This window comes from Lathamus discolor, chromosome 7 (genome assembly GCF_037157495.1).
Source record: "Lathamus discolor isolate bLatDis1 chromosome 7, bLatDis1.hap1, whole genome shotgun sequence".
Lineage (NCBI taxonomy): Eukaryota > Metazoa > Chordata > Aves > Psittaciformes > Psittacidae > Lathamus > Lathamus discolor.
Window position 1 is genome coordinate 14,434,061 of NC_088890.1, and position 25,703 is coordinate 14,459,763.

General features: G+C 40.5%; 1 protein-coding gene across 1 annotated transcript; it reads left to right on the forward strand.

The window, feature by feature from the left end:
• The first annotated feature begins 3,178 nt into the window (after nucleotides 1–3,178).
• Nucleotides 3,179–15,160, forward strand: MDFIC2 (MyoD family inhibitor domain containing 2). The gene is made up of 4 exons (XM_065687650.1): nucleotides 3,179–3,218; nucleotides 4,855–4,959; nucleotides 9,956–10,177; nucleotides 14,901–15,160. Exons 1-4 carry the CDS (start codon nucleotides 3,179–3,181, stop codon nucleotides 15,158–15,160), a joined length of 627 nt encoding a protein of 208 aa, XP_065543722.1.
• Nucleotides 15,161–25,703: the final 10,543 nt, after the last annotated feature.

Below are 25,703 nucleotides of genomic sequence, written 5' to 3' on the forward strand. Positions count from 1 at the left end.
GGTGAGGCCTACCATCAGTTACTGTGTCAGCATCTTAAATAAAGCTCTGTCCACTTCTGGCTACTCTGTTCTGATTAGGATTTTATTTCTGAAACTTGTTCATATTGGAAGACAATCTTAACCTCAGTGGTGGGATGAGTAATTAACTGTGAGAGGAAGGAAGGAAGACTGAATTAATGCACCAGGGCTGTTGAGAAAAAGACTATAATAATACTAAAGCTTGTTTTTTTCTTTAATTTGAAAACAACACAATCCAATCAGAAAAGATAATGCATCAAAATGCTTCACACTCTGCAGCCAGGAATAAAGAAAATTTAAGAGGTTTGAGTTATCCCTGCAGTACAACAAGCGCCTGCCTGTCAGTCTTGGGATGGACCTGCCTCAGCACATGGTGCAGGGTGTCCATGCAGCTCCAGCAGCTGTGTGTGGGGTTGTAGACCCCAAATCCCCACAGACCAAGGACTGGCACAGCTCTGTGGTGGCTGGAGTGACCTACTGACATTAATGAAAATAAGTAGATGCTTAGTTTTCCACTTGGAGGGGGAAGGACAGGGCTGTGTGCTTCTGGTTCAGGTTCAGTTTGAGAATTACTTGCTTTGAGTTTAATTATCTCTTAGCAAAATGTCAGGAGAGTGCAGCTTTGAAACAGAAAGAAGTAAACAAAAGAATATGGAACTTTATTTTTCTTTGCAAAAGCTTTTCACGGTTGTTTCATGTGATAGAGTTGCCACAGCACCTGCAAGATCCAAAAATCCAACCTGAGGCTTGAATTCAGCTTCAGAAATAGCCGCTCCTCCCAGAGAAGATGGTCTCTTTCAAGAGCTGCTGGAGTAACAACAGGGTGCCAGGATGCCCTGGAGGAAATTAATTCAAAACAGGAAAAAGATAAAAAAATTACCTGTCAGCAAGCAATATGTGAAATGCCAGGAGAGCCTGCTGCTCTCTGGACTATCCCCAATTACTACAGTGAATTTATTTCACAGAGGCCATTTCATACAGTCACAACAGCCAGGACAGAAATACAGACCTGAAGAAAACCTTTGAGGAAAGAAAACAGTGGGTGAAGGAGAATCTGGGAGATCTGGGCTAGAAACAAACCATGGCAGCTCCAGCATGGCTTTCTTGGGGGATGCACAGCTATAACCTGCACCCTGACCCGTGGATTTCAGTGACAGCACGGCCTGTTGACCAGCTGTGGCTGTGTTTCTGCTGCAGTTGATGCTTAATACCAAAGCTGTGAAGTTCCTGGGAAAATCTGGTGGCTTATCTTGGTGCTTATCAGCTCAGGGCTCCCGAGGACCAGGCACCAAGTTCTGACACAGAGCAATAGGAAGTGCAGGTCTCTGGGCAAGCACCTGTAAACCGAACATCCACTGAACACGCTACAAAAGCAGTTGTGAATTTTGCTATTGTGTTCATTGAAAGCACGAATTACGTGTGGTGTCTAAATGCAGATGATGATGTCTGATGCAATAGGGACTTCAGAATTAGCACATAAAAACCTTTCCATTAAGCATTTGGTCCCACTTCTTGCAAAGTCCATTGCAACTCTAAAGTGTAAGCGACAACATAAAATTCACGATGATCCTTTCAATTCTTTTTTAAGCATCCTTAAATCCAGCTTTTTTTTTTCTGCTGTACATCTTACTTTTTATAGTTAAAAGTAACTTTAAAGCAAAAAAGAACATAAACAATATACACTGACTCTTGACACTCCGTTGCTTTCTCAAAGTAGAATAATAAAAATTTGCAAATGAACAAAAGAGTGGGAGGAAGATATCTGATTTACAATGTTTTTGAGATAAAGAACACTATAAAAAAAGATCAATGTGAATAATAAAGCATTGTTAACTGAGTCATGACATTTCTATTCTCAGTGAAGATTTGAACAGTAGAGCTCTGCAAATGAGCACCTTGTGCCATTTTCAAAGTGGGAGGAAGACATATAATTATAATTTTTAAAGTGAAGAGAATTTAAAAAAAAACTCTCTGAAAAAGTTTATTGAAAAACATATCGACGTATCAATATGACATAAATTACTTTGATTTTATTAAACTAGGAGGGGGGAAAACCTCTTTTTGAAGACTGGCTGCAGAAAGCATTCCTTGAAAAGAATTGTCTTTATTAAAAACCCTTCTGCTAAGATGAAACAGCACTGAATGTCAGCACTACCGTATATTTATTCTGTAACTCTTCCAACAGCTGAGATCTATAAAAGAAACATATTTTCAAAACAGTTTTAACCTCCATTGTCTTGATCATTCGTATTAACATTTTTCATGTCACCTATTGAAATCCCTTAAAGGAACCGTTTATTCAGTCAAAATTAATGAAGCCATCTTCTTAAACACCCTCCAAAAAGTAAAAAGGACATAATGTTGTGCATTTTATTTGACATACGTTTTCTGCCATTTCACTTATTCCTGTGATGAGAGCAAAACTTCGTATTTATGCTATCAAATCTGCAGAGAAAAGTGATTTTGAGAGAGAAGAAACTAACTCTGCTCTTGCTGTGTGTGCAATTTAAATCCACAGTGAAAATACAGCATTGATCAGATTACTCCAATTGAGTCATTTAGTGCTTTGGCATTCCTGAAGTTAGGGTCCAGCTGTGAAATCATACTTGGGGCCAAACTTTGCTGCTAGGTGAGTGCACATGGCTCCCATTTTCTTCAAAGGGAATGACACACATGGCCAATATTTAACTTTCACCTCTCCCATTCTTCAGCTAGCAAAGCCAGAATCAATGGACTATATGCAGGCAATTTAATAGAATTAAGAATATAATCAAGATTTTCCGGGACTTACTAGTGATTTGGGCTATATAACTCAATACACCTCAAAGCACAGATGCTCAGCATATTCTGAAAATCGGGCCATCTCAAATGTCTTAGTTTAAGCAGGTAAAATCATAAATCACTTTGAGTATTTTGGCTATTGGCTCCTAACAAACAGGGCGTAGGATACCTCTTCAAAATCATAAGCTTCAATTTCTGGATTGGCTGGGATGCCAGGGAGACTTACCACATCCCAACACGTTTTGGGTACTGCATTTGCACACATTTCTCCCCCACCATTACCATTATAAAGTGCAGGCACCCTTCTGTAGCAGCCATCGCCTTGGGAAAATCACCATTCTGGTTCTGCACATCCCCCGGGGTGGACTGGACTGCTGGAATGGCCCGAACTGCTGGGATGGCCCATGAGACTTTGAGGCGTAAGTGCTACAGAAAGGAAAAAAGCTTCATCCCAAAATCTTGCTGCCCCATGGTGTATGCAAATCTTCATTTCAACTCAAGGTCAAGTGGAAAACTTTCCTACCATCCTTGCTGACTCTCCGCTTCACTTTCCCCCGATTCCATCTGTTCCTCACCCATCTCCTTCATTCCGCACTTGCCTCCCTCTTCTTCCTGTGTCCATCTGTTCCCTCCTTCCTCAACACAAGTTGGGGAAGGGAAGTAAATTCAGTCATTCACTGAACAGATTTCAAGATGAACCCCCTCCCTCTACAGTTCTAACTTCATTCATCATGGTAAAAATTATAATGAATAGAAATGTTGAAGGTGAAAATTTATTAGGGATTTTGTTGCTTTCTTATATCAAAAGCAGTTAAAGCTGCGTATAAACATTGGCTTCATTCATTTTTCTTAATATATGGTATAATTAGTGAGAAATATTAGTGGAAGTGTTTGCTATGCAGTCCATCAACACATGCCTGTCAGAGTTTAGGATCTGGGCCAAAATTTTTTGCCAGTCCTGTGATAGATTTATAATAAGCATATAGAAGGCTTTACAGTCACCTGGGTCACTAATTCATAAAGTTAAAATGCATGCAATGAGGTCAAAAATTCACTATTGATAAAATACCCCCTCCTGGGATTGCACCATTAGATTTGCTACTGCAACAGCAAAATAAAATGAACCCAAAGCTCCTGTGAATTACCAGTCCATCATCATAAATCAGAACAGAAGCACTTGCACAAGTTCATGATGTCATATGAAGCCAAATATATATTTATAGTCTTGTGTACTATTTCCTGTTTTCTTATGACAAAAATAAAGTCTCTAAATCCCCTGTATCCTTATGCCTGTGCTCAGCAAAATGTAATGGGCACAAAACTATGAAACCATCCATGATATATTAGCCTAGGTCAGCTTTCTTCAGGTCAGTTGTGAGGCCCTCTCTCCCTCTGGCCTTTCCTACGTGGATGGAAGCAGTTCCAATGGAGTTTGCTCCACCTGTTGCACTCACCATAGGGATAGTCCTACACCTCCTCCTACTTTGCCTCCCTGACCTTGGAAAAGAGAGGAAGGCTTAAGCCTCCGAGCCCTACATGTGGAGTGGATTGCCTAGCAAGCACAGCAGAAGTGCAGGAGCTCAGCACCCATGTGGAGACCTGGGCTTGCCACAATGAGGACCTTGGGCATCTTGTCAGTCAAGGCGGCTAAACCACAAAAGTTGGAGCTTGAGCTGCAATTTCCTCTCTCCTCCTTTGCTTATGATTTGGGAACCTCATCTAAGGTTTCTGGGGTGTTTGGGTATGGCTAACACCCCACATTTCATCACAGACCTCCCAGCCCTCACATTCTCTGAACCTACCTGAAAGAGGAAATTCTGTGTTTACCAGTGATCTTCTTCCCTCTTCTCAGATGAAACTTTCTTAGGAATTTGTTTTATTTTTAGCTTCCTTTCCAGAAATGAGACAGAGGGTAACAGAAACAGTGCATCATCCCATGTAATTTCTATCTGCAAGGAATCACACTTGTTTCTATTTGCACTCAAAGCAACAACTCTTGAAGTCAATGACTAAGTGTCTGGGGTGATACACATGTCAAACCACATTTATTTACAGTGTTCTTCTGCAATGTTGTTTTGTTCTTCCACCAAGACAGCTGCACCAGCTCCCTGCCTCTCCCGGTGCTCCCTGGGGTGACGCCGAGCAGTGAGGACCAGCCAGGTAAGCAAGAAGCTGGCCCCACGCATGTTTCACACCATGCGGAGATATCCCTGACATCCCTTCCCATTGCTGTTGGCAGACAATAATGTCCTTTAGAATGACAAGAAAAAGTTTTTTTGTTTTCTTTTTACTTTTTCTTCTTTGAAACATGGCCACTGAAACCTGGGGTTTGGGTTTCATTTTACTATGAGTCTTTTCAAACCAAATGAGTTCAGTTTAAGCCTTTATACTTACAAGTTATCATCCATCAGGTCTGATGTAGCTCTGCTTGCTTCATCTTAGGACTGAATGGACATGTCACACAGCTCTTTCAGTGATGACTATGTGATATATTAAATAGACAGGTAGCGACAGCAGTGCATGGGATAACGAATGGCAGGGAGATCAGCCAGGCGTTCCTTTGGTTCTTTCACTGCACTGATACATGAAGATGTTTCATGGTGAAATGAAAAAGTTACACATTCTAGACTGCCAGAATTTTGCACAGTTCACTATTAACCCTTGGGACTCCTTGCCACTGGGATGGGAGGCAAAGGGCCACTGCCAGGATGGATTGGGAACAAATACCACCAGCCACAGGCTCCCTTCTTCTTTGCTTGTGAGATGCGTATGAGCCCTACATAGGGTGATAAATCAGTTCTCCTCCTTCTCTTTTAGTGGCAGCTCCCCCTAACCAGTTGCTCTGAACAGATCTTTAGTATTACCCATGTTGCTGCAATCCCTGTCCAGCAGAACAGAGCAGAAGAGTCAGAACAGAGCAGAACAGTCCCTTGCCAGAAACAGAGCATTTATATGCCACTATATAAATTTGTTTTCTAAAGTTTGCTAGGAAACTCTAGCCATCTATTCTCCAGGGCTGCAAGACCTTGGGTTGTTCCTAAATCAATGAAGAGAACCAGAGGTCAGGGGCCCTACTGTAAAATGCCAGTCCTGATATCACTGTTCCTCATTATCAACCAGAGGGATCTGGGGCAGGCATCAGTGGAAAGTGATTTACTTTGTGTTTTCATGAATTTAGACACTATAGTCAGCCACCTGAGTCATCCAACTAAAAAAAGAATTTTGTGTGAGTCTTGAGACTATGTCTATCTTTAATACAAACATGGGTGAATGATCACAGTCCTACTGCAACAGCCAAGGCAAGCCCAGCTTTCTTGTATGAGAAAGCTGCTACTTCATGATACCCTTTAAAAATGGCACATTGTGGGGGTTTACCTCTAGTTGCCTTTGCTAACAGTCTAACACTGAATAATCTGAGCTTTCTTCATCATGATACACTTATTTTCCCCTTTTAATTCACTTCAGTGGATGATTTCTACACATGAAAAACACAGACATTAGTGCATAGTTGGAGCTGAACATAGGCTTTTACAAAACAGTAACAAAGTTTGACCCTCTTCTCATCTCTAACTGTAATTTAGGGGGTTTTGTTACATTCTCATTTAGCAGTAATCTTAAATAATATCACTTGTGCATAATACATTCTTAAAGCTTATTTTCTCCACTTATTTGTTTCTAACTCTCAACCTACATGATCCATACAGAAACAAGCTATAAAAGAGAAAAAAGGGCTAACTACCTTTTTTTAATGCTCGTCTAGCGTAATCTTTATTTCTTTAGACACTTTGTGCAAACATCAAATTGATAAAAGACATAATGTAGATGGACCCACAGCTGAACTGAAGGTAATTGCATAAAAATGAAATGGAGACCTATAATTGTACACTGCTTTAGCCTCTATCGCACTGTTTTCTGGAAGCAAGGATCCCGCTTGTCATAGCAAGTTGCTTGTTACGGTGATTGCATGAAGACTTGATCTAGCTGTACAAGACAAGTATAACATTACTGAAAGGGAGCTTTTCAAACTAAGAGTCTGACACTAAAATGTACTGTATTTTCAAAGATGTAGTATGCTTTAACAAACAGAAGAGTCCTTGAATGACAGCTTTTGTTACCCTTTTGTTTGATGGTGCTGCATTGAAAAATTCAGGTTATGTCTATGCCTTTCTATTTCTGGTTTTGATTTCTCTTCAATAGCACTTCAAGAATAAAAATTGACTCGAAGCATGAATAGTAGAAGTCAGTGGATACAGTAAATGTTAGTCTGGCATTTACTGATTACTTCCGTCTGATTTTTTTCAGTCTCATTTGTTGAATGCTTAAATGCATTTTGTGGGCTATTATATTGTTGCAGAAATGGGGAACTCAACAGATACATTGCGATTTAAAATATATCCAGTTTAGACCTTTGGGCCAATTTTGAAAGTGGAAAATTATAGAAACCATCATTCTTGCCTAGGTCTTTCAATCTGATCTGTTGTATTCAACTGCTCAGCCTGTGTGTAGCTCTCAACCTGGACAAAAAGATCCATTGTAAGATTGGCACCTGAATAACAGGTGGGGCATGTGTCTTTTGGGCTCACAAATCCATTATTGTCCAACAAATCCAATGCATAAGCAGGACATTGTTTCCTCTAGTGCTCTGCTACTTCGATTAGCACAACTTTTCCTGCAGACACTATGTTGGTGAATGAAAGTGCAGGAAAAATTGTGGTATGACATTGACTTAGAAACACTGGAAAACAGTGGTTACTGTGCATGTAGGTACATCCAAAATGCATGATTTTCCACAATTTGGTCTCAAAAAAGCCAGCCAAGATGTCAGGGTGGGGGTGGGGGGAAGCTTCATTTACTTACTCTGGAGAGAAAACCGTCAACAAAATATCACAGACAGGTAAAATCACACTTAGCTTGCCCAGGATGCTGGTTTCCTGCGACCCAGTGTATAACCTGCAGGCAAGCGCCACTGCACTCTGCACTGCTGGTTCACACCCGGAGGAGCCATCACTTCTCCTGCCTTTCCCAAGTCTTGCCTGTGGCTTTCTTTCATTGTAATGCTCACAAAACCTGACAGGTATGGGTTTCTGAGACCCCTCTGTGTGCCACTGCTTTTTCCTTCCTTACACTTCTCTCTGTCGCACTGGTAGCTCTCTGCCTATGGCCAGCCTGTGAAGTCTTCAGGACAGGGAAGATTCATATTTCCCTCATAGTAGACTTTGTCGGTATTGCAAGTTCTAAACCAAGCCCAAACCTCTGCCAACGCACATTTTAAAAGCAGTGATTTAAAGATAAAATGAATACGATAGCTTAGTATTTCTTATTATCCTCTCCCAACATCTTACTCGGCTAACTTCTAAGCAGCTTTTCTGCTACTACATATTTCACCACATGAAGATGATCTAAAATGGCATAAAATCTGACTATGAGTAAAAATTTAAATGAATTGCTGACTCACTGTGTAAGTAAATAGAATCACAGAAACTATGGAGAAATTTGCTTGGAAGGGACCTCATCTGGCCTTTCCTTCAAAGCATGGCTAACTCTGCAGTAAGAGCAGTTACTGCAATCCCTACCCAGCTGAGCTCTCCACACTTCCTCAGCCTTGCTGGGGGCTGCCCAGGTGCTTTACACCTCCCATGATGAAGAATTTGTACCTGTATGCAATCCCAATTGCCCTGAGTGCAGCTTGTGACAGTGGCCTCTTGCCCTTTTACCTCTGTGCGCTGTTGGGAAGAGCCAGGGTCTGGCTTCTTCGCTACCCTGGTTATGAAGTGGAAGAGAGCACCCAGCACTGCTCTTTGCCTTCTCTTCTCCAGGCCAACCAAGCCTAGCTCCCTCAGCCTCTCCTGATAGATCAGATGCCCCAAGACCTATCACCACCTTGGTGGCTTTCACTGGACACCGGTTAGACCTCAAATCCTTGCTTTCCCCCACTGTGAGCCCTACGGTCGTAGTGTTTTTTCACCTGCTTTGCAATCCACCCATTTCATCCACATTTCCTCCTTTTTCCTGCAAGGATACTAGGGGCACAACTGCAGCCTCGTCAAGATTTCACTCTCTAACAACCTTTTCTTGGCTTTCCTTTAATATACATTAGGGGTCAAAGGTACCTGAAAAACAAGAGATATGCAGGGTCTCTCTCGCAGCTCCTTGCAGGAGAGCACACAGTAACTACTTTAGAGCATTTTCTGTTCCTCTCAGAAAATAGTGTTTGCAAAACTGAGGTGTTTGTAAAGATTGATTTTCTGTATATAGCTCAAGAGCAAGCATATCACAAGATTTAAGTAAGATAAAAAGTGAGGCTGTGCTTGATGTGAGGCGCAGGAGTTAATCAGCTGTAGATAAGAATTGATGAGGTTTTACCATCCCACCCATAGAGAGAATGACTGTGTTTCTTGGCCTCTTGATCACTTCAGAGCGTAAGTGAAACTATATATCAGTCCATGTTTATCTGTGCCTGAGAAGTTCTTCAAGAATAAATTGAGCTCAGAACTATTCTTAACCTTTCCCCTAGTTGGGGCTTAAAATTAAGCTCTCCCTCTGGTTTTTGAGCTGCCTCTCTGGCACGCTGACAGCATGTGAAGTATCCTATCTTCTAGTTGACTTCCAGGCCAGCGGCACAAGTGCAGATGAAGTTACGAAATAATGAATCTGAATGTTAAACAGAGACCATCTGGCTTTCTTTGCTACAAGCTTATGAGCCATGGAGAGCTGGCACATCTGCATCTAGGTACCACCTACATGCACGTTGTTGGCTGTAAATTCAGGGAAACAGAGATGCTGTTGAAAAATAACAAGATAATTGTTTTGTCTTCTTTCTTATCACAAACAGAAGTTAGGATATCACACTCAAAGCAGATGTCAGCTGAGGCAATAGTCCTGTTCTCTCTCCATCCTGATCCCACGCACTGGAAGTGAATTATTACTTAGCCTCTAAATCCACTGGGATTAAGAGAAAAGCTTAGAATGCAAGTTCACAAATACCTATGCTATGAATAAACTTTACTTGCACAAAGAGACTGAAATCATTAGGTAAGAAAGGTGAGGCCTTGGAAGTAAACAACTGTAGGCTTGGAGATTCTGCATGTTATTCTTTCAGATCTCTGTCTTGGTATCACAAACAAGTCTTTTCTTTTTTTTTCCCTAATCCCACCAGATAACCATCTTACAAATGAAAAACATACAGATGAAAAGCCTATGAGAGGCATGGTTATGAGCTCTGTCGCAGAATTCAGCATCACAGACGCCTCATCAAAGGGTACCAAAAATGAGAAGAAATTCTCAGATGCGAGCACATCATCCATTGCTTCCCTGGAGAAATGCAGAGAATTCACTTACATTGAAGATGACGCATCAGTACATCAGAGAGACAGTGATGGTATGTTTTATAAAACAGATCGCATTTAAGCTGATTTCTAAATAATGCCCACTGCAAAAAAGCACCATGTGTATCTAACTTGAAATAATCGCTTGCATGCTGAACAGGAGGTTCAAGAACACAGCCAAAAGCAGCATTAAGTTGCCCTGCAACATTTCTGTGATTGATGAGAATCTACAGAAGATTACTTTAAATTATCAGTGATATTAAAGTCATAGAAGAGGAGTTTAGAGCCTATTGTGCAACAGTGCATTTGTACTTATATAATGAGTGTTTGCACAGAGGTACTAGTGTCAGTATCAGATAAACAGATGAACACATTTCTCCCCAATAGCAGAAGCTACCACTTTTGCCATTGGTAGTACTGTGGTTGCTGAGCAGATGCTGTGTTTGGTGGTCAGTATATTACTTCTACAGACTTGTGTGTGCAGTTCCTTTATGGACCATTACATGGAACCCTGCCATTCTGCTGACCCATCACCAAATCCTCCCTGCTGACTATACTGCAAAACTCACATGGATCAGGATGAGGAACAATCTTCATACTCTGGTCTGCTTCTGCAGAAAACTAATGCCTGGGCCAGGTGGATACACATGGATAGGACTTCTAGTTAGCTCAGTATGCTCTGTGTGTTGAAGAAGCATATTTGAAAACAAAGTGTTGTGAAAGGTAATTACAAACCATAACTGCAGCAGATGCCCAGTAGTTCAAGTGCATTTTCACAAATCAACATTACTAAAACATAACTTGCTCTGGGGCTCATGATCAGAGTTGTCTTACCTTTTCTGTAAAGGAGCTGATCCTTTTTATCACATAAAAGCACAAGTTAGAGCTGGATACCTGCACTATTTTTTGAAAGGGTTTCAGAGGCAAGAGCATAACCAAGAGTTAAGGAGCAGAGCAGGCTGTGGACACTCATACAGACCAAGGGGCGTGACTCCTGTTAAACTAAATGATATAACACCCCCGATTTTAGTGGAGTTACACTGAGAACCAGCTATTCCTTGTTAAGTAACCAGTGGATGTGACAAAAGGGGCTTCTGCGAAGCATTTTTGAAGTTTCTTATGTGTATCTTTTACAGTAATGGACTAGTGTGCTATATCCAATGGAATTGGGATCTATCGTGTCTATCATTTAACAATTCCTAAATAAAGAATTTCTAAATACAGATCATCACAATAAACCACCATGCTCTCCAGGAACCATTACCATCTCTATTATATTACCGATCCTGTAATAAAAAGGATGTCTCTGATGCATCTATTAGAATACATTTAATTTCAATGAAGGGTCTGAAATATTTATTTTAATTAGGGGACTCATTTTCTAGTCCAGACACTCACCGTTTTCTCAGTTTGCTGACTATCTGATCAGGCCCTCAACCATTACTGGCACACAGGTGTGTGCCATGTGATGCAAATAACAGATTTCATACTCCTTAAAAAAGCTAAAAGCGAAGTAAATTAACAAAAAAACCCCAAACAATCTGTGCTCAATTAATAATGTTAAAGGCTGGAAGGAAGCCAAGGAAACCAAAGGAAGCCAGATTTGTGGTTGTCACTGCATACTCTGCTCACTCTACTCTGACAAGTTACTGCTTGTTCCACATACATGAGGCCAAATCCTGTTTGCTGGTGCATGGAGAACCTCTGAAGACAGAGAGGTAGCTGAGGAAATCAGCAATTATTTTGTTCTCTGTGCTTAGAGAGGAGCAGATCCAAAGCTCACAGATCTCACCAACAGTGACCATCCTGGGTTCAGTGAGATTTAGGCCTGGTTTGTTCAGGGCATCCTCTGCACAAGCGGAGGGTAAGCTGTCAGCCATCAAACAAGAGCAGGAAAACTGAGAGATGAGGCAGACTAGCAAAATTATTGGAAATTCTTCTTTTGTGCTAATTAATCTACTAATGTAGAGAATGAGAGCTGAGGTCGCTGTTCTCACCGAGATAAATGCAGTAATGCCGCTTCACAAACAGCAGGGAAAACAGAGGAGAAAACAGGAGATTGCATCTTCTTTTATGCAGTTTGTGGTTAATTTATTTTCAAATATATAAATGAATGCATAGGAATGGATGTTTAATTGCTAATATCTATTATTTATATACATTACCCCACTTAAAACAGGACAAAAAAGCCTCACACATGCAGATTTTTCGAAATGTGTTACATCCATTATCACAGTTCATGGTGTGTGCTCTGATGGGAATTTAAAAGCATCTTTACTGCACATCACAGACTCTGTGCTGAAACATTACTTTATTATTAAAATCTTCTGCTTTTTGTGTGCTCTTTATCCTGGATGAAGCCCTAAGAATCAGATCTATTCTCTCCAGATTACATAAGCACCATTATGGTTAACACCTTCAGGAGACAAATACGTTACTAGAAAACAGATCTTTGGAGAGAGGAAAAATATTAAAAGATCTTTAACTGGTATATAATTTTGAATTTCATCCCTCGCTTCTACGTATAGGAAGGAAATGTCATAAACATAAGATACCTAAGAAGAATAGTCTTAATTACACCAAGGACTACTGAATAAAATGATTACATTTTCTACAGCGTAAATTTCATACAATTAAATGCAGCAGTGTCACCTTATTAAATGTTTCAATTTTATAATTATTTCAGTTCATTTAGTTAGAAAAAAATATAAGCATGAATTTACTAAGTATCACCAAAATCTAGTCACTCTCATTCTACAGAACTGACTTGGGAGTTAGTTGTGCTTGTCTGAACTTAAATAGATTCTGACATATTTAAAAAAGTATTAAAACTGATAACATTGGTGATGATATGCTACTTAGAAACAAGTTCCACCACATGTTATTTATTCTTGCTACCTGCTTTAACTGCTTCTTTTTTGTATGTATAAAGAAGCTGGAATGATTTTTTAATTTTGTTTTTCATCAAGAAAGCTTTCTTCAAAAGAAAAAAAAAAAAAAAAAGCATAATTCTGGAAAGTTCCTGGCAGTGAACTTTATGTTACGTGAGATAGAAAATGCCACAACAGAACCAATGCAGTTGAATGAGTTCACAGTTAGTCATCCTAGGGCAAGAAATGTGGTTATAACCATATGCTTTCCTGAAAGAACCAATGAAAAGGCATTCATATTGTTGAAGGCATTTTTCCTTTCCAAAAACAAGGAGGGAAAAAAAAATACAAATTGAAAGGTCTGGGTCTTTGCACTCCAACTGGATTCACACAGTCAGAATCTCACACCTGCTCCGATCCCTGCTGCACCCGGAGGCAGCTTCCCCAGATGCTGTAACTCAAACGGTTGGGAGCTGATTAGTTGATTTTTGAGGGGAACAAATATAACACAAAGTTTTTGTCACAGTGAGCAAGTTTTCAGGAATATTTACTGGCTCCAGACACACATCCGGGATGATTCCGGTTTCCAAACTTTTCTCTCTGTTCAAAAATTTACAAGTCTGTGAATGAAGAGGTGAGAAACCCATTTTGGTCATGAAGTGGAAGGACTCTGGGCTGAGAATCAATCAGCACACTGTCCACCATAAATGCTCTTCTCCTGCCTGTCTTTGGCTAGGCAATCTACCTGTCATTTAATCATGTCACTAGAAACATGTGTGCCGATCCACTCTCCGTGAAAGCTTTAGGTATTTGCACACTGACTTCCAGTGAGGACTGATCCAGACTGGACCAGACTTACAGTACAGAAAGGGATAGTTTAAATAAGAAGGAATGAGTTCTGAACTCTATGTATGCAGGAAAAAATGCCCCTAAAAGTTATTTGTTTGGAGTTTTTTCTGCTGACTTTTTTCTTTCCTAGAATACCATGGCCATCCTGATGATTTCCATCTTTAATTGCAAATTCTTGTGAAAAAGAAAATAAGCTCCAGTGTCACGTGCATTAGTGTCCTGGCTTAACCCCAGCTGGCAACTAAGTACCACACAGCAGGATGGCGGAGAGAATCAAAAGAGTCAAATTAAGAAAACTCATGGGTTAAGACACAGACAGTTAAACAGGATAGAAAAGAAATAAAATAATAACAATAATTATAATAAAAAATATTAGAATATACACAATAAGTGATGCACAATTCAATTGCTTACCAGCCCCTCCAGCCTTCTTTCTGCAGGGCACGAGAAGCTGAGAAGTCCTTGACTTGGTATAAACACCTCTTAGCAACAACTAAACATCTGTGTGTTATCAACATTTTTCTCATACTAAATCCAAAACACTGCACCAGCTACTGGAAAGCAAATTAACTCTCTCCCAGGTGAAACCAGGAAGCTTGGTCAGGTAGCACATGTGGCACCATGAAACAGTAGCACTTGTGCACTCCTGCAAGGCTGCAACCCCCTCCACAGAGCATCCCTGCTTCATGAGGGTCACTCCTGTGCTGAAATTTACAGCCCAAACACTTTAAGAATATAAACCCATAAAATCATTTAGGTTGGAAAGGACCTGTAAGAACAACCATAAAGGTGGTTGGAGTACTTGCTCCTCTGAACTTCACTGCCACAGAATATTTTCATCCAAATCAATTTCATGCCACTGTTGTTTTTCCAGAACAAGCAACATAAAAAATAAATCCTTTCATTTGACTCAATGGAAGTACTTATCATCAATATATTTTTTTGCCTACCCTGTGTGCTGCGTTGCATCTCATTTCTGTGTAGTCGCGGTCACCTAAAACCTAGGTAACCAAGCATGTCCTTTTTCTTATATCTCGCTGCTTTTCCTTTCTCTTAGATGAATGTGCGACACTTATCCTGGCCTGCTTGTTCTGCCAATTTTGGGACTTTCTTATAATGCTGCCTGATACCTGTGAACATTGGCTGATAGATACCTGTTGTCCATCCAATAGATACTACCAGACCTCAAATGAAGACCATGCCAACAATGACTGCAACTGTGACTGTGACATTGATTGCAGCCTGTTTGAGTCCTGCCACGAGACTGGTGAATGCCTGGAACTTGCCATGGAGATTTCTGAAGTCTGCTATCGCTAATAGGGAAATAATTGACAAAATCCCTCAAAACTACCTGAAAGTAAACTGACAGAGTACAAAGGAGGGTTTGTTGGGGGTTTTTTATAGATAACAATAATAACTGGAGTGTTTGCCAACCAGGACTATGTGCATCATGCTGCTCACACCCTGGAGGTCTGTATACCTGTACTATTCTGGTTGTTTGATTTCACAAACTGCTGAAACCAATAAAGGGTTTAAAGAAGACCAGAAAGGGTCTTCTCCTTTGCGCAGACAACAACAGAATTCCTAAGTGCCAAGCTTGCTCAATGCTTTACCCACTGTCAGTCCAAGGCTTTTATAAACCTCTAATTGCTTTAAACATGGATTTCCCCATTCATAAATACAGGACAAATTAGGACATTATTTTAGGACTGATATATATTAGTTCATCTTCCTAATGGATTCATACCTAAACATATATTACACATTGTTGGTTATTATTAATAATGTATGATATAGCATCATTTTATAATTAAAAATTTATTTATTCAATCTCTTAAAACACACTTATACACTCAGTTTAGGTAGAAAAGAAAATTAAATGAATTAGAAACCATGCTAGCAGTAATTACAGCAAATGTCTCTAAAAATCTCCAGTGAATTTTGTAGAGGAAGCATTTTAACAGGGTAGTGCAATTCGACAGTGTATTAATGTGCGTGCCTATGGTTATGTAATAACAGGTTATGCCTATTGTTCATTAGCTATAGGAAAGGGCTCCTTAAGTGTAATTAGCCTAAATGGGAATTGACTGCACACTTCCAGAGGAGAATTACCCCATGGATAGCCAGTAACTCCTTTGCCTGATTTTCATTTGTGAGAATTCTGCAAGCAGCACAATATTACCACCCATTCTAGTGGAAACAGGCATCTCCACCTGTGCACAAAAGATTGCAAAATGACAGTATCTATCCTGGCTGTGCTTTCAAAACTCCCTCTATTTCTTTTCTGATGGCAGGTCTGATTAATAAAAAGGAAATACATATTGTACATTATACATATGACAACAAAAGCTTGTAAATTCAGCTGCCTGAGGGTGCAGAATGCACGTATTAAGCACAGAGGAAAACACAGTGTTGCTTGCTCACATTAGATATTAATAGACTAACACCAAAGACAGTGTTTGCTTTGTATAGGCGCTGAAACTTCTTCCTAAACCCCACTGATCTCAGTGCAGAAGTACGTGGAGAATCCTGAATAAGATTCTGGGGTACTCAGCATTGCTAAAATCATTGAAGTCACTTGTTTAATAATCCAAGTTTCAAATCTGTGTTCCTAACAAATGAATATTTAATCGAAACACAAATTTGTGTGAATTTCTTGTTTCCCCCCCCCAAGTTCTGGAAAATTCATGTTTTCAAAAAATCAGGAAGTAAGAAGTAGGTAGAACTGCTAACGATCTTATCTTAGAAAGGTTAGAGACCCAAGGCCAACAAAACTTAGAAATGAAACACGAAGGCCAGCATACCTTGTTTCCGTGCTCCTTCCAGAACATCAATGGGGATTCCTAGTTTTAATTGAGATATAACATTATGAGTTGTAGTCACCTGAAGGAACAAAGTCATTAGGCCTTAATTGCCACACCTGTGCTAGCTGGCCAGCTGGGTCTGGACCCAGACCCAGAAAGCACTAACCATTCCTATCCCAGAGGATCTGGTTTTGCACACCCTGGGCTGGGAAATGCTGAGTGTTAATGCTTCAGTTTGCACTCTCCTACAGATTTTGACCTTAAATTTCTCAATAGTGAGTCTCACAACTAAACTCTCAGCACAACTTATCAGGTCAACTTATAAGAGGATTGGATAATTCCACTTTCCACCACAGCTTGCTCTCAACAAGGTAGCAACAGTGCATGTATGAATAAAGACACTGACCCAAAGCATTTTAGAATGAGAAAAGGGGAAAATCTGTGACACATACCATTTCATAGAGAAGCACCAATAGAAATGCATGCTGGCAGTCCTTGCTCTTGATGCTGCTGTCCAAAAGAGTACATTTCATATGCAATGGCTGGAAGGAGCTCAAGAGAGGAAACCAGAGGGTGGCATACCTCAGAATGCTTCCAGTGAGGGATGCAGAGATAGGGAACTTGTCTTGTGAACCAGAATGTCTCATTCCAGCTCTGAGCCTTCAAGGTAATACATATTGACCACTCCGGGATCAACCATGGCAAGTGAAGTCTCCATGTATCAGCTATGTAGCTGAATTAAGGAATCCTCGCACAAATGTCTGGGTTTTTTTTTCAACTCTTTTCCTAGGAATCATTATTCAAGAGGGCTTTTTCTCCATGTTATAATCCATAGGCTGGCAAACTGAGGTCATGTCTACTATAGGGCATGGTAAGGTCGAAAACAGAATTACAATGGTCACGGCCATAGCCATGGCTAGACAGGATGTCCCAGCAATACAAATTGAATCATGCTGTGGGATATACTGAGAGCTGCTGTTGTAGGGAACGATGGATATATTGAGAGCTGCTGTTGTAGGGAATGATGGTGTTCTAAATAATGCAGCAATATCTTCTTGCCTGAAGTGTACAATGGCACATTGCTCTGTTTCCTGTTTTAGGAAGTAGATTTTGAGAGGCCTTCTGTATGAGCAACGAAACGTACAATGTAGTAGAAGCAGAGCTTATGATGACTTTGTTTTCTGTCACAAAATTGTTGATTTCAACATTGCATTTTCACGGCACACAGGAACCCTTTAAAATATTGACACCAGAGAAAGCCAGTCAGACCTTTCCATTAACTGTTCCAGAAACGTGGTTTCCTCTTTGTAGAGCCATCCTATTCCCACACTAAACTGACTTCCTGGGCCAGATAAATACCCATTTATCAGATCTGAACATGGGTTTCAGTGAAACAGAAATAATTTGAAACAATTCAAGTCTGTCTCTGTATTTTCTATTTACCGGGAAGGAAGGAAGGAAGGTCTGAGTGCTTGAGTAGGAGGCGTTTGGGTGGATGGCTGTTCCGAACATGTTGGACTCAGCTGTGCTCCCGGAGAGATGTCAGCTCCGCAGCGTGTGAAACCAGCTCCCCAGAACAACAAATAGAAGTTACCATTTTGCAAACGGGAACATCGCTCCGACACGACGCCTCTCTTCAGCACCATAAATGCGCTGACAGATTGGCTGGGGGAAGAGAGAGACAGAGATCATAATGAAGAGCTACATTGCTACCTTCTAGAGGAAGGGACCATGGGATGCTCTCTAAGGACCTCCTCTTGGAAATGACCCAACAGCCTCACCCTTGAAAAGAAAATGTCTTTTTACCTCCTTTCACTGGGCTCTCAGGACACAGGACAGATCAGGACATAAACTCTTTACAGCAGAAATTTTCATTCGCTAAATATTGTACTGCACACACAGGACTGAATACAAATGGCCTCAGGGTGCTTCCAAAGGTTTAAAGACCAGTTATCTCTAAGGAAATTCAATTCTCTGACTGAACATGAGCCCTTCCATAATCCTGTTCTGGTGCCTTACACTCCACGCACATTATGAGTTACTTTAGATATGGGGCTAACAAAAATTAGCCCATGTACACTCCAATTACAGGGATGGAGCATACTATATTACCTGCTTTGACTTTCCTCTGCTTCCTAGAGCATTTTGATCATTCATACTCTCCTAAGCAATCACAACCAGAATGACCAAGATCTTCCAAATTTCAAAACATACAGCTCTGCCTTAACTCCAGTACTGAAGGATTCAGGCTGAGTGCTACACCTGAGCTCTAGAAGAGTTTGGTTCTCAGGAAGAAAGCAAAATATGGGAACAATTAAGATGTTTGCAATTGTATTTCTCATATTGTTATGCTTGTACAGTACCAAAAAAAAGCTCAACAGTAATGGACTAAGAATGTATGTATCTATTAAATTTTCCTTTTAATTACATGAAATGGGTGGTTCCGTTGCTTTAATCTTCATCTATGTCAAGATATATATGAGGTGTCTTAAATGCAAAGAAAGTTTCCTGTTATGCAAGAAAAGAAGTTTACCAAACAGACTGGGATTTCCAGGCACTGTTCCACTATAATTCACAGTAACTGAGTATTAATCATGATTAATAATCTATCATTCCTGTGGTTTGGAAAAAAAAAAAAGGAGGGAATTATTGAGAAACTGCACTTTCTCTTAGCATACTTCATATAATTGCACAATGGAACAGTTCTATGAAGTTCATTGTTCCGCTGGTAACAATCTAGACTTCCCTAACATTGCTCACCAATGGGAATTGTTGCCATGTGATGCATGTTCCATGGCCTGTGCAAAATGAGTTGGTGGGTGCAAGCCAAGTCATAATGGATGTGTGCCCATATCACAAAAAACACCATTATAATTGGTACCTTAGGAAAAATGCCAAGGTCTGAGTATAAACAGAGCACTTTCTGTCCCAAGAGCTAGCTCTTCCGTGGTCAAAGTTGACGCACAATAGAGTGATGCTGAGCTGCATCTGCTGCTTCTGTAAAGGGCTTCACTCTCCTGAGGTGGTAACTGGCATCTCATATCTCTTTTAAAATAAGGAGAAAACTCACTCATTATGGCTCTTACCCTCCACACCTATTAAATTAATCATGGAGGTTGTGCAAGTATAAAATGAAACAGAACCAGTAGCTGTTATTATCTTGTCTCTATATTCCAAGAAACAAGAAAGGATGGAGAGTGGTAGATACCTTCTTAAGTATGTAATTTGTCCTCTTTCTAGCTATATCCAGAAAAAAAAATAATCTATGGTCACTAAATAAAAATTGTCTATTCGCCAATCCCCATTTGAAATACAAGGAATCAACAAATCAGAAAATGGTGAGAATCCCCGACCTGGTACTTTTCAGTGGTGAGCCCACAATGGCTTTGTATTGAAAAGTGACCAGTTCACAGGCCACTAGACCATCTTACTAATAAAACAAAAAGCAAAAAATGAAGATGTCTGATGAATATTCTGCTGATGTCAGTTTAAGTGACAAAGTGTATTGGAAAAATCTGCTTCCTTCATACAGAATCTTGCAACTGAAGTCATTCACATGCTTATGCCACAGTACATTAAAATGACCATGGTACAAAGAGAGAAAAATGAAAACCCACCTTATGCAAGTGCACAGGAAAATCACCATCAATATCATTAAAATGCAGACTCAATTTATATTGCTAGTTTTGCCATGATTTCTATAAAGTAAAAAATAATGCCAGAGAGCAGTGAAGAAAATATTATTAGATCAACTGTATAAAAAGCATGAGTGGTTCCATTAGCAAGCACAGCTGAGAGAAGACAGGATTTAAATCAAATCTAAATATGATGAGATTGTATACCCAAAGTGACATGTCCATTTTAGAAAACATTCTGGGTAGGAACAGAGGAAGGAAAACAAAAGTAGAATGTTGGTTTTATGCTGTGAAACATATTCCATCTTACACAGCATTTAAAAACCTGATGGAAACATCCCATTAGCTCATCAATTTTATACTGTACTTGTTCTAGATAAATAACAAGTGCGCAGTTAATTTCCAGGGACACCCTTTGTTCATCTTTATTGCTGTATATTTGCATCATTCATCCTCTCAGAGAGTCAATGTGCCTAATCACTCGGTACAGCCATCATACACACAAGCTCTTCTACTCAGGAAACAGCAAAGCTGCACACGGAACCACAGTTTCAGGTGCTAAAAACCTCTGGGGTGTGTTGTAATATGTTTTTGCTCTACGTGGAGGGTGAACCAAAATGTGCCGAAGGCTGATGTTAAATGGGATGGTCAATTGTTTAAAATAGACGGATCAGGTTTTTCTAATCTGTTCTCTTTTGGAACAGGAGAGCTCACCCTGCACTTCAAGAGACTATTCATCAAAAATATAGTCAGAAAAATGACCCTCTAATATGCGTTTTTTGCATAGTACAGTGTCTTAAAAAGTCTACTGTATATAAATAGAGAGGGATAGGTAAAGGACTAAGAAGCAGAAAGAGATGGGATAACTTTGGGTAATGTAACTGATGGTAGTTGTTACTAGCTCATGATCTTCAGTGGCTCCCTAAAACACTATTCTTTCTGATTTCTGCTGCACCAGAGGCAATGAGTAGGAAAGCGGGACAAGCACCAGCAGGCCTTTGCCCCAGCTTTTGGAGATTTCTGCTTCATCACACACTGCCCACTCCTGTCCTCATTTAAATCCATATGGTCTCACTGAAATAAGTTTCATTTGTAAGGGATTTCAACTCAGTTCAAAATGAGGAGTGGAGAAGGACAGGCATCAATATTAATCTTCTCAAAGATATAATCAAATATTAATTAATTTTAAACCCCTTGATTTTACTATGCATTTCAATTTTTTCCTATAATCTATAACCCCTACACGCCATAAAGTCATCACTGAGAGGGAAAGCTGGAAAAATCCAGCTACCTTTCCAAATGGAAATCAGGATATATATTTTTAGCTACATTAAGCCAACTGTATGCAGCTCTGCACACTTATGTAATTCCAACATAAAAATAATCCATAATATTCCAGAGGAACAAATCCAATTCTTAGTCATATAAATTTTCATGTAAGTCCATCAAAACCTATTCCAAAAATGTCTCAGTCTCTCTGAGCACTAGAGTTGGAGCAAAAGAGCAAGTCCTTTAAAATGCCTTTGGAGCTTCCAGAGAAGTTAAATCTAATTGTCCTTAGCATAGCACTGATCCACAAAGTTTTAAGTCATGGAAAATGTATTTTACCTTTATACAAGATACACTAAGCAAAGTTTATCACGGCACAGTAAAGTCAGATCTAACATACTTTGTGCAAATTTCAGACAGAAAGTAGTTAACCTTTGATGCTTTACTCTGACTAATAAGGATGGAAGACTGTGCCTTCTCATTGCAGACGTGCAACATTATGTGAAGTTATATGACATTATGGCATGATGTGATGAAACATCCATTTGTGCACTTGAGTGTTTATGTGTACGTAGAAATCCACGTTTAGACTCTCAGACATTCATAGCAATGCCTCTATATTCCAAGAAGCAAGAAAGGATGGAGAGTGGGCAAAGATTAATTGTGGTAGATACCTTCTTAAGACAAAGCCAGAACCAACATTCTTTGTTAAACACCTTTAGAAGCTGTATAATTATCAGAGCTAAAGTTAAGCAGAAATTTTCCAGTAACACTGTTGTTCATGTCAGAGTGATCATTCGCTAAAGCAGACCTTGCAGCATCACAGGCAAAGCAGTACTTGGAACTGCTCATTTCCCTGGAGGGCTCCATGGGACTTTTGCACCCCACAGAAAGAAGAATGACCCAGGAACTTGCCTGGGAGACTAGGAAGTCCTTGAGATTCAGGTCAACTATCTGTTCCATTTCATTAAAATATAAAATAGGAACTAGAATAGAAAACTTATGTTTGTTTGTTGGTTGTTTTTTTTTTCCAGAATGAGTTTTCTCTGACAATCCTACATGAGTTCTTTCATTTTCTAACGTCTATCTGAACTGGTGTTTTTCCCCAAACTCCAGAATCTCTGGTAGAATAAACTCCCCAGTCTTTGTCTGTAATGGCTCTGTCAGGACCAGTGTTTTATAGTCAGGGGAGGAGACTATTTCTGACTCAGAGAACTCCTAATTTTAAAGACAAAAGAGGGATAAGTATAAGACTACACATCCTGTGAACAGGAAAGCGGAACAAAGGGACCAAGGGTGGATTTTTTTTTCCTCCAAGAACTTTATTTCTCAGCTAGAAATCTAATCGGGGGGGGGGGGGGGGGGGGGGCGGGTTGGAGCAGGGGGTAGGGGACAAGCTGTGTTTATAACACAACTGAGGACGCCGTTCCCTTGGTTCAGTCCCCTGGCATACTGAATACCGCTAAACTGTGTCTAATCTATAAAGGCCCAAGGAAACTTAAACAGCCTTAAAAGAAAAAAGGAAAAAAAAGAAAAAAGAAAAAAAGAAAGAAAAAAAGAATCTGCAATGGCACGTCTTCTTAACCAACATCATGGAAAAGTCACGCTGCTCTGCATATAGCCTTCAGGATTGTGTCTGTAACACTTGAAATCCTGCCCAAGTCTGGCTTCGCTCACACTAACAGGTACTCTGTGTGCTTCTGCATCTTTTCCTACAAGCAAATGTTGCAACTTTCCCATTGCGACAGCTGTAATAGGCATTCACTTTACTCTGTTTTTCCTTAACACTCCTGATTCCTTTTATATCTAGTTGGGAATACACTCAAGCGCTAATGGCACTTGTTCAGCCATCCAGAGAAGGCACAGCGTCGCCTCTCTAGCTATTTGTATTTCTTCATTTTGGAAATCTGAACTTTGCTGAGATCCAAATGCCTGATATTTAACTTAGATTCATCCCTCTTAAGGTCAGAAGGCACCATTAAAATTACCTGGCAACACAAGATCAGCATCTACTTGGAGAAAGGAGGCTTTAAATCAGTCATTTCTTTTCCTTCTGTTTGGGCAGTAAGAGGATTCCAGGTGCCAGATAATTAAGTCACCACTGACAGATGAGGCAGGTGATAGACCTGCATCCATATGCTATCACTTCAAGTTTGGTAACCTCAAGGGATGTGGCTCATGCTGCATGATACTGATCTGCAGCTGCTGGTGTTTGCTAATCGGTCAGCACAGACTCCTTCTGCCACCACCTTATGGGAAAGCCTTAAGGGGCTGAGCAGAAATGTAGCTTTTAAGGCTCCAAGGACATAATTTCATGGAAAAGGACCTGCTCTGGTGTTTCAGACCATAAACGCTTTCTGCTGTCAGCCCTACAGTGTGTAGGGAACAGCATCAGTGCAGTCCTGCACAACGACACATGGTCTGAATTGACTTTCAAGCCACTTCCAAGCCTTTGAATCCATGTGTGGAAGATGGCTTGAATGGTATAAGAAGAAATGTCATTATTAAGCCCTATGAAACCCATTGGTAAGGCAAAGGGAGAAGATCGGCAGGGGAGCTAAGAGAGTGTGGCGACAGACAAAAAATACAGAAACTCCTTCAGCAAACAGGGAGAGAGACGTACCACCACCCAGGCAGGTCTGACATAAGGGTTTTGAGCAGGAGCCTTCAAAGTTTTATTACTAGGCTCCTTTTTGTAAGGCAGGGCACAGCAAATACTCCATTTAAGGCTTCTGTGGAGTAGAACCAGAAATATCCAGCCTTGCAAATATCCTCACCAGCCAAACGCGGAGCCGAGACATGCAAAATGAGCGCCCGTCAGCTCAGTGCCAGCACAACAGAAGGCAGAAGTGCTTCAAGGAACTTGTGACAGGTTCTCTGGATGCACCAATTCGAGACGGGCCAATCCCTGCTTGAAATGTGCAAACTCTCACACTCCTTGGCATGACCGCGCAGCCAAAATGCACATTTTTTAAAGGATTCAGAGAAAACACGACCAAAGGGACAGGAACGCAGAAGAATTTGGCAATGGGAAGCAGATGCTTCCTAGGGAGGAGACAGGACTTCGTTTGAAAAAGGTTTGAGGGAAACTTTATATATAGCAATGAAGTTGCTGGAGTCTATTTTACTGCAGAATATCTGACTTACAGGGAGGACTGTGCTCTAAACAGTCACACCTAGAGAAACAACTCTGCGGAGATTCACTCATGGAAGTGAGGCAACTTGAGTGGTATAAATGTCAGTGCTCTGGTTTACCTACAGCAGCCACTGCTGGCAGGCACTGCAGCCATCCATCCACAACCCAGGTTACCCAAGTTTTGTCATTCAGTGTTATCAATCCCTCTGAAACCCCAGAGATGCCATCAGTGAGAGGGTGAGCTGATGTACAGGGCTGGCACGAGACAGAGAAAGAGAGGGGATCAAAATGCACACAAAGCACAAACCAGAAGTACAGAGACTCAAAATGAACTCCAAAGGTGCTGGCAAGAAAGAGTAACATGAGTATCAGTTTCAAGGAAGGAGGTGGTACAACCCAGGCTTGTTCCTGGCTAGTGGGATTCAGGCTTTTGTTGAACTTTGTCTGGGAACTGCAATGAAACAGAAAGAAAAGGAAGGACAGGCTGATTTGTAAGGGATGGAGTGACCTATCTAAAAGAGACAGAAATGACAGATCTGAGGGGAAATGGCCCAGGACAGGGTATAAAGTGCTATAAGAGAAGGAAGAGAAAGAACACTTTTCTCCTTTATTGCACAAAAAAAGGCCTTGCATCCATATAAGGGATCTTAACATTACTTTCTACTCATAGGCAAATATGAAATACATTATCCCAAATGGACCTCAGTTACATCTTCAGCTGAGACTTTGCATCCTTCAGTTAAAAATATAAGGCACTTGCAGTTCTCTGGGCTTCAGTCCTTTTCATACTGGTGTTAATTTTATTTTTCAGGCTGAACAAGATCACTCCTCATTCACATCTTAGGGCCTCCTCATAAAACAAGCCTGGGAAAGCCAGACAATTGGATTGAAAGTATTTTGCCTTGCCTTGGCTTTGGAACCCTCCTGAACCCCTCATGTTTCCTTGGAAATACTCTCCCTTCGACCAGACAAAACTTGCTCTATTTCCACTGTGTCACAAGATCATACATCCCTCC

Excerpts from the sequence above, each read along its gene's own strand:
- MDFIC2 (XM_065687650.1), top strand. The coding sequence starts at position 3,179 with ATGGCCCGAACTGCTGGGATGGCCCATGAGACTTTGAGGC. Across the intron at positions 4,960-9,955 it reads GAGCAGTGAGGACCAGCCAG|ATAACCATCTTACAAATGAA; the intron begins GTAAGCAAGAAG and ends TAATCCCACCAG. Across the intron at positions 10,178-14,900 it reads ACATCAGAGAGACAGTGATG|ATGAATGTGCGACACTTATC; the intron begins GTATGTTTTATA and ends CCTTTCTCTTAG.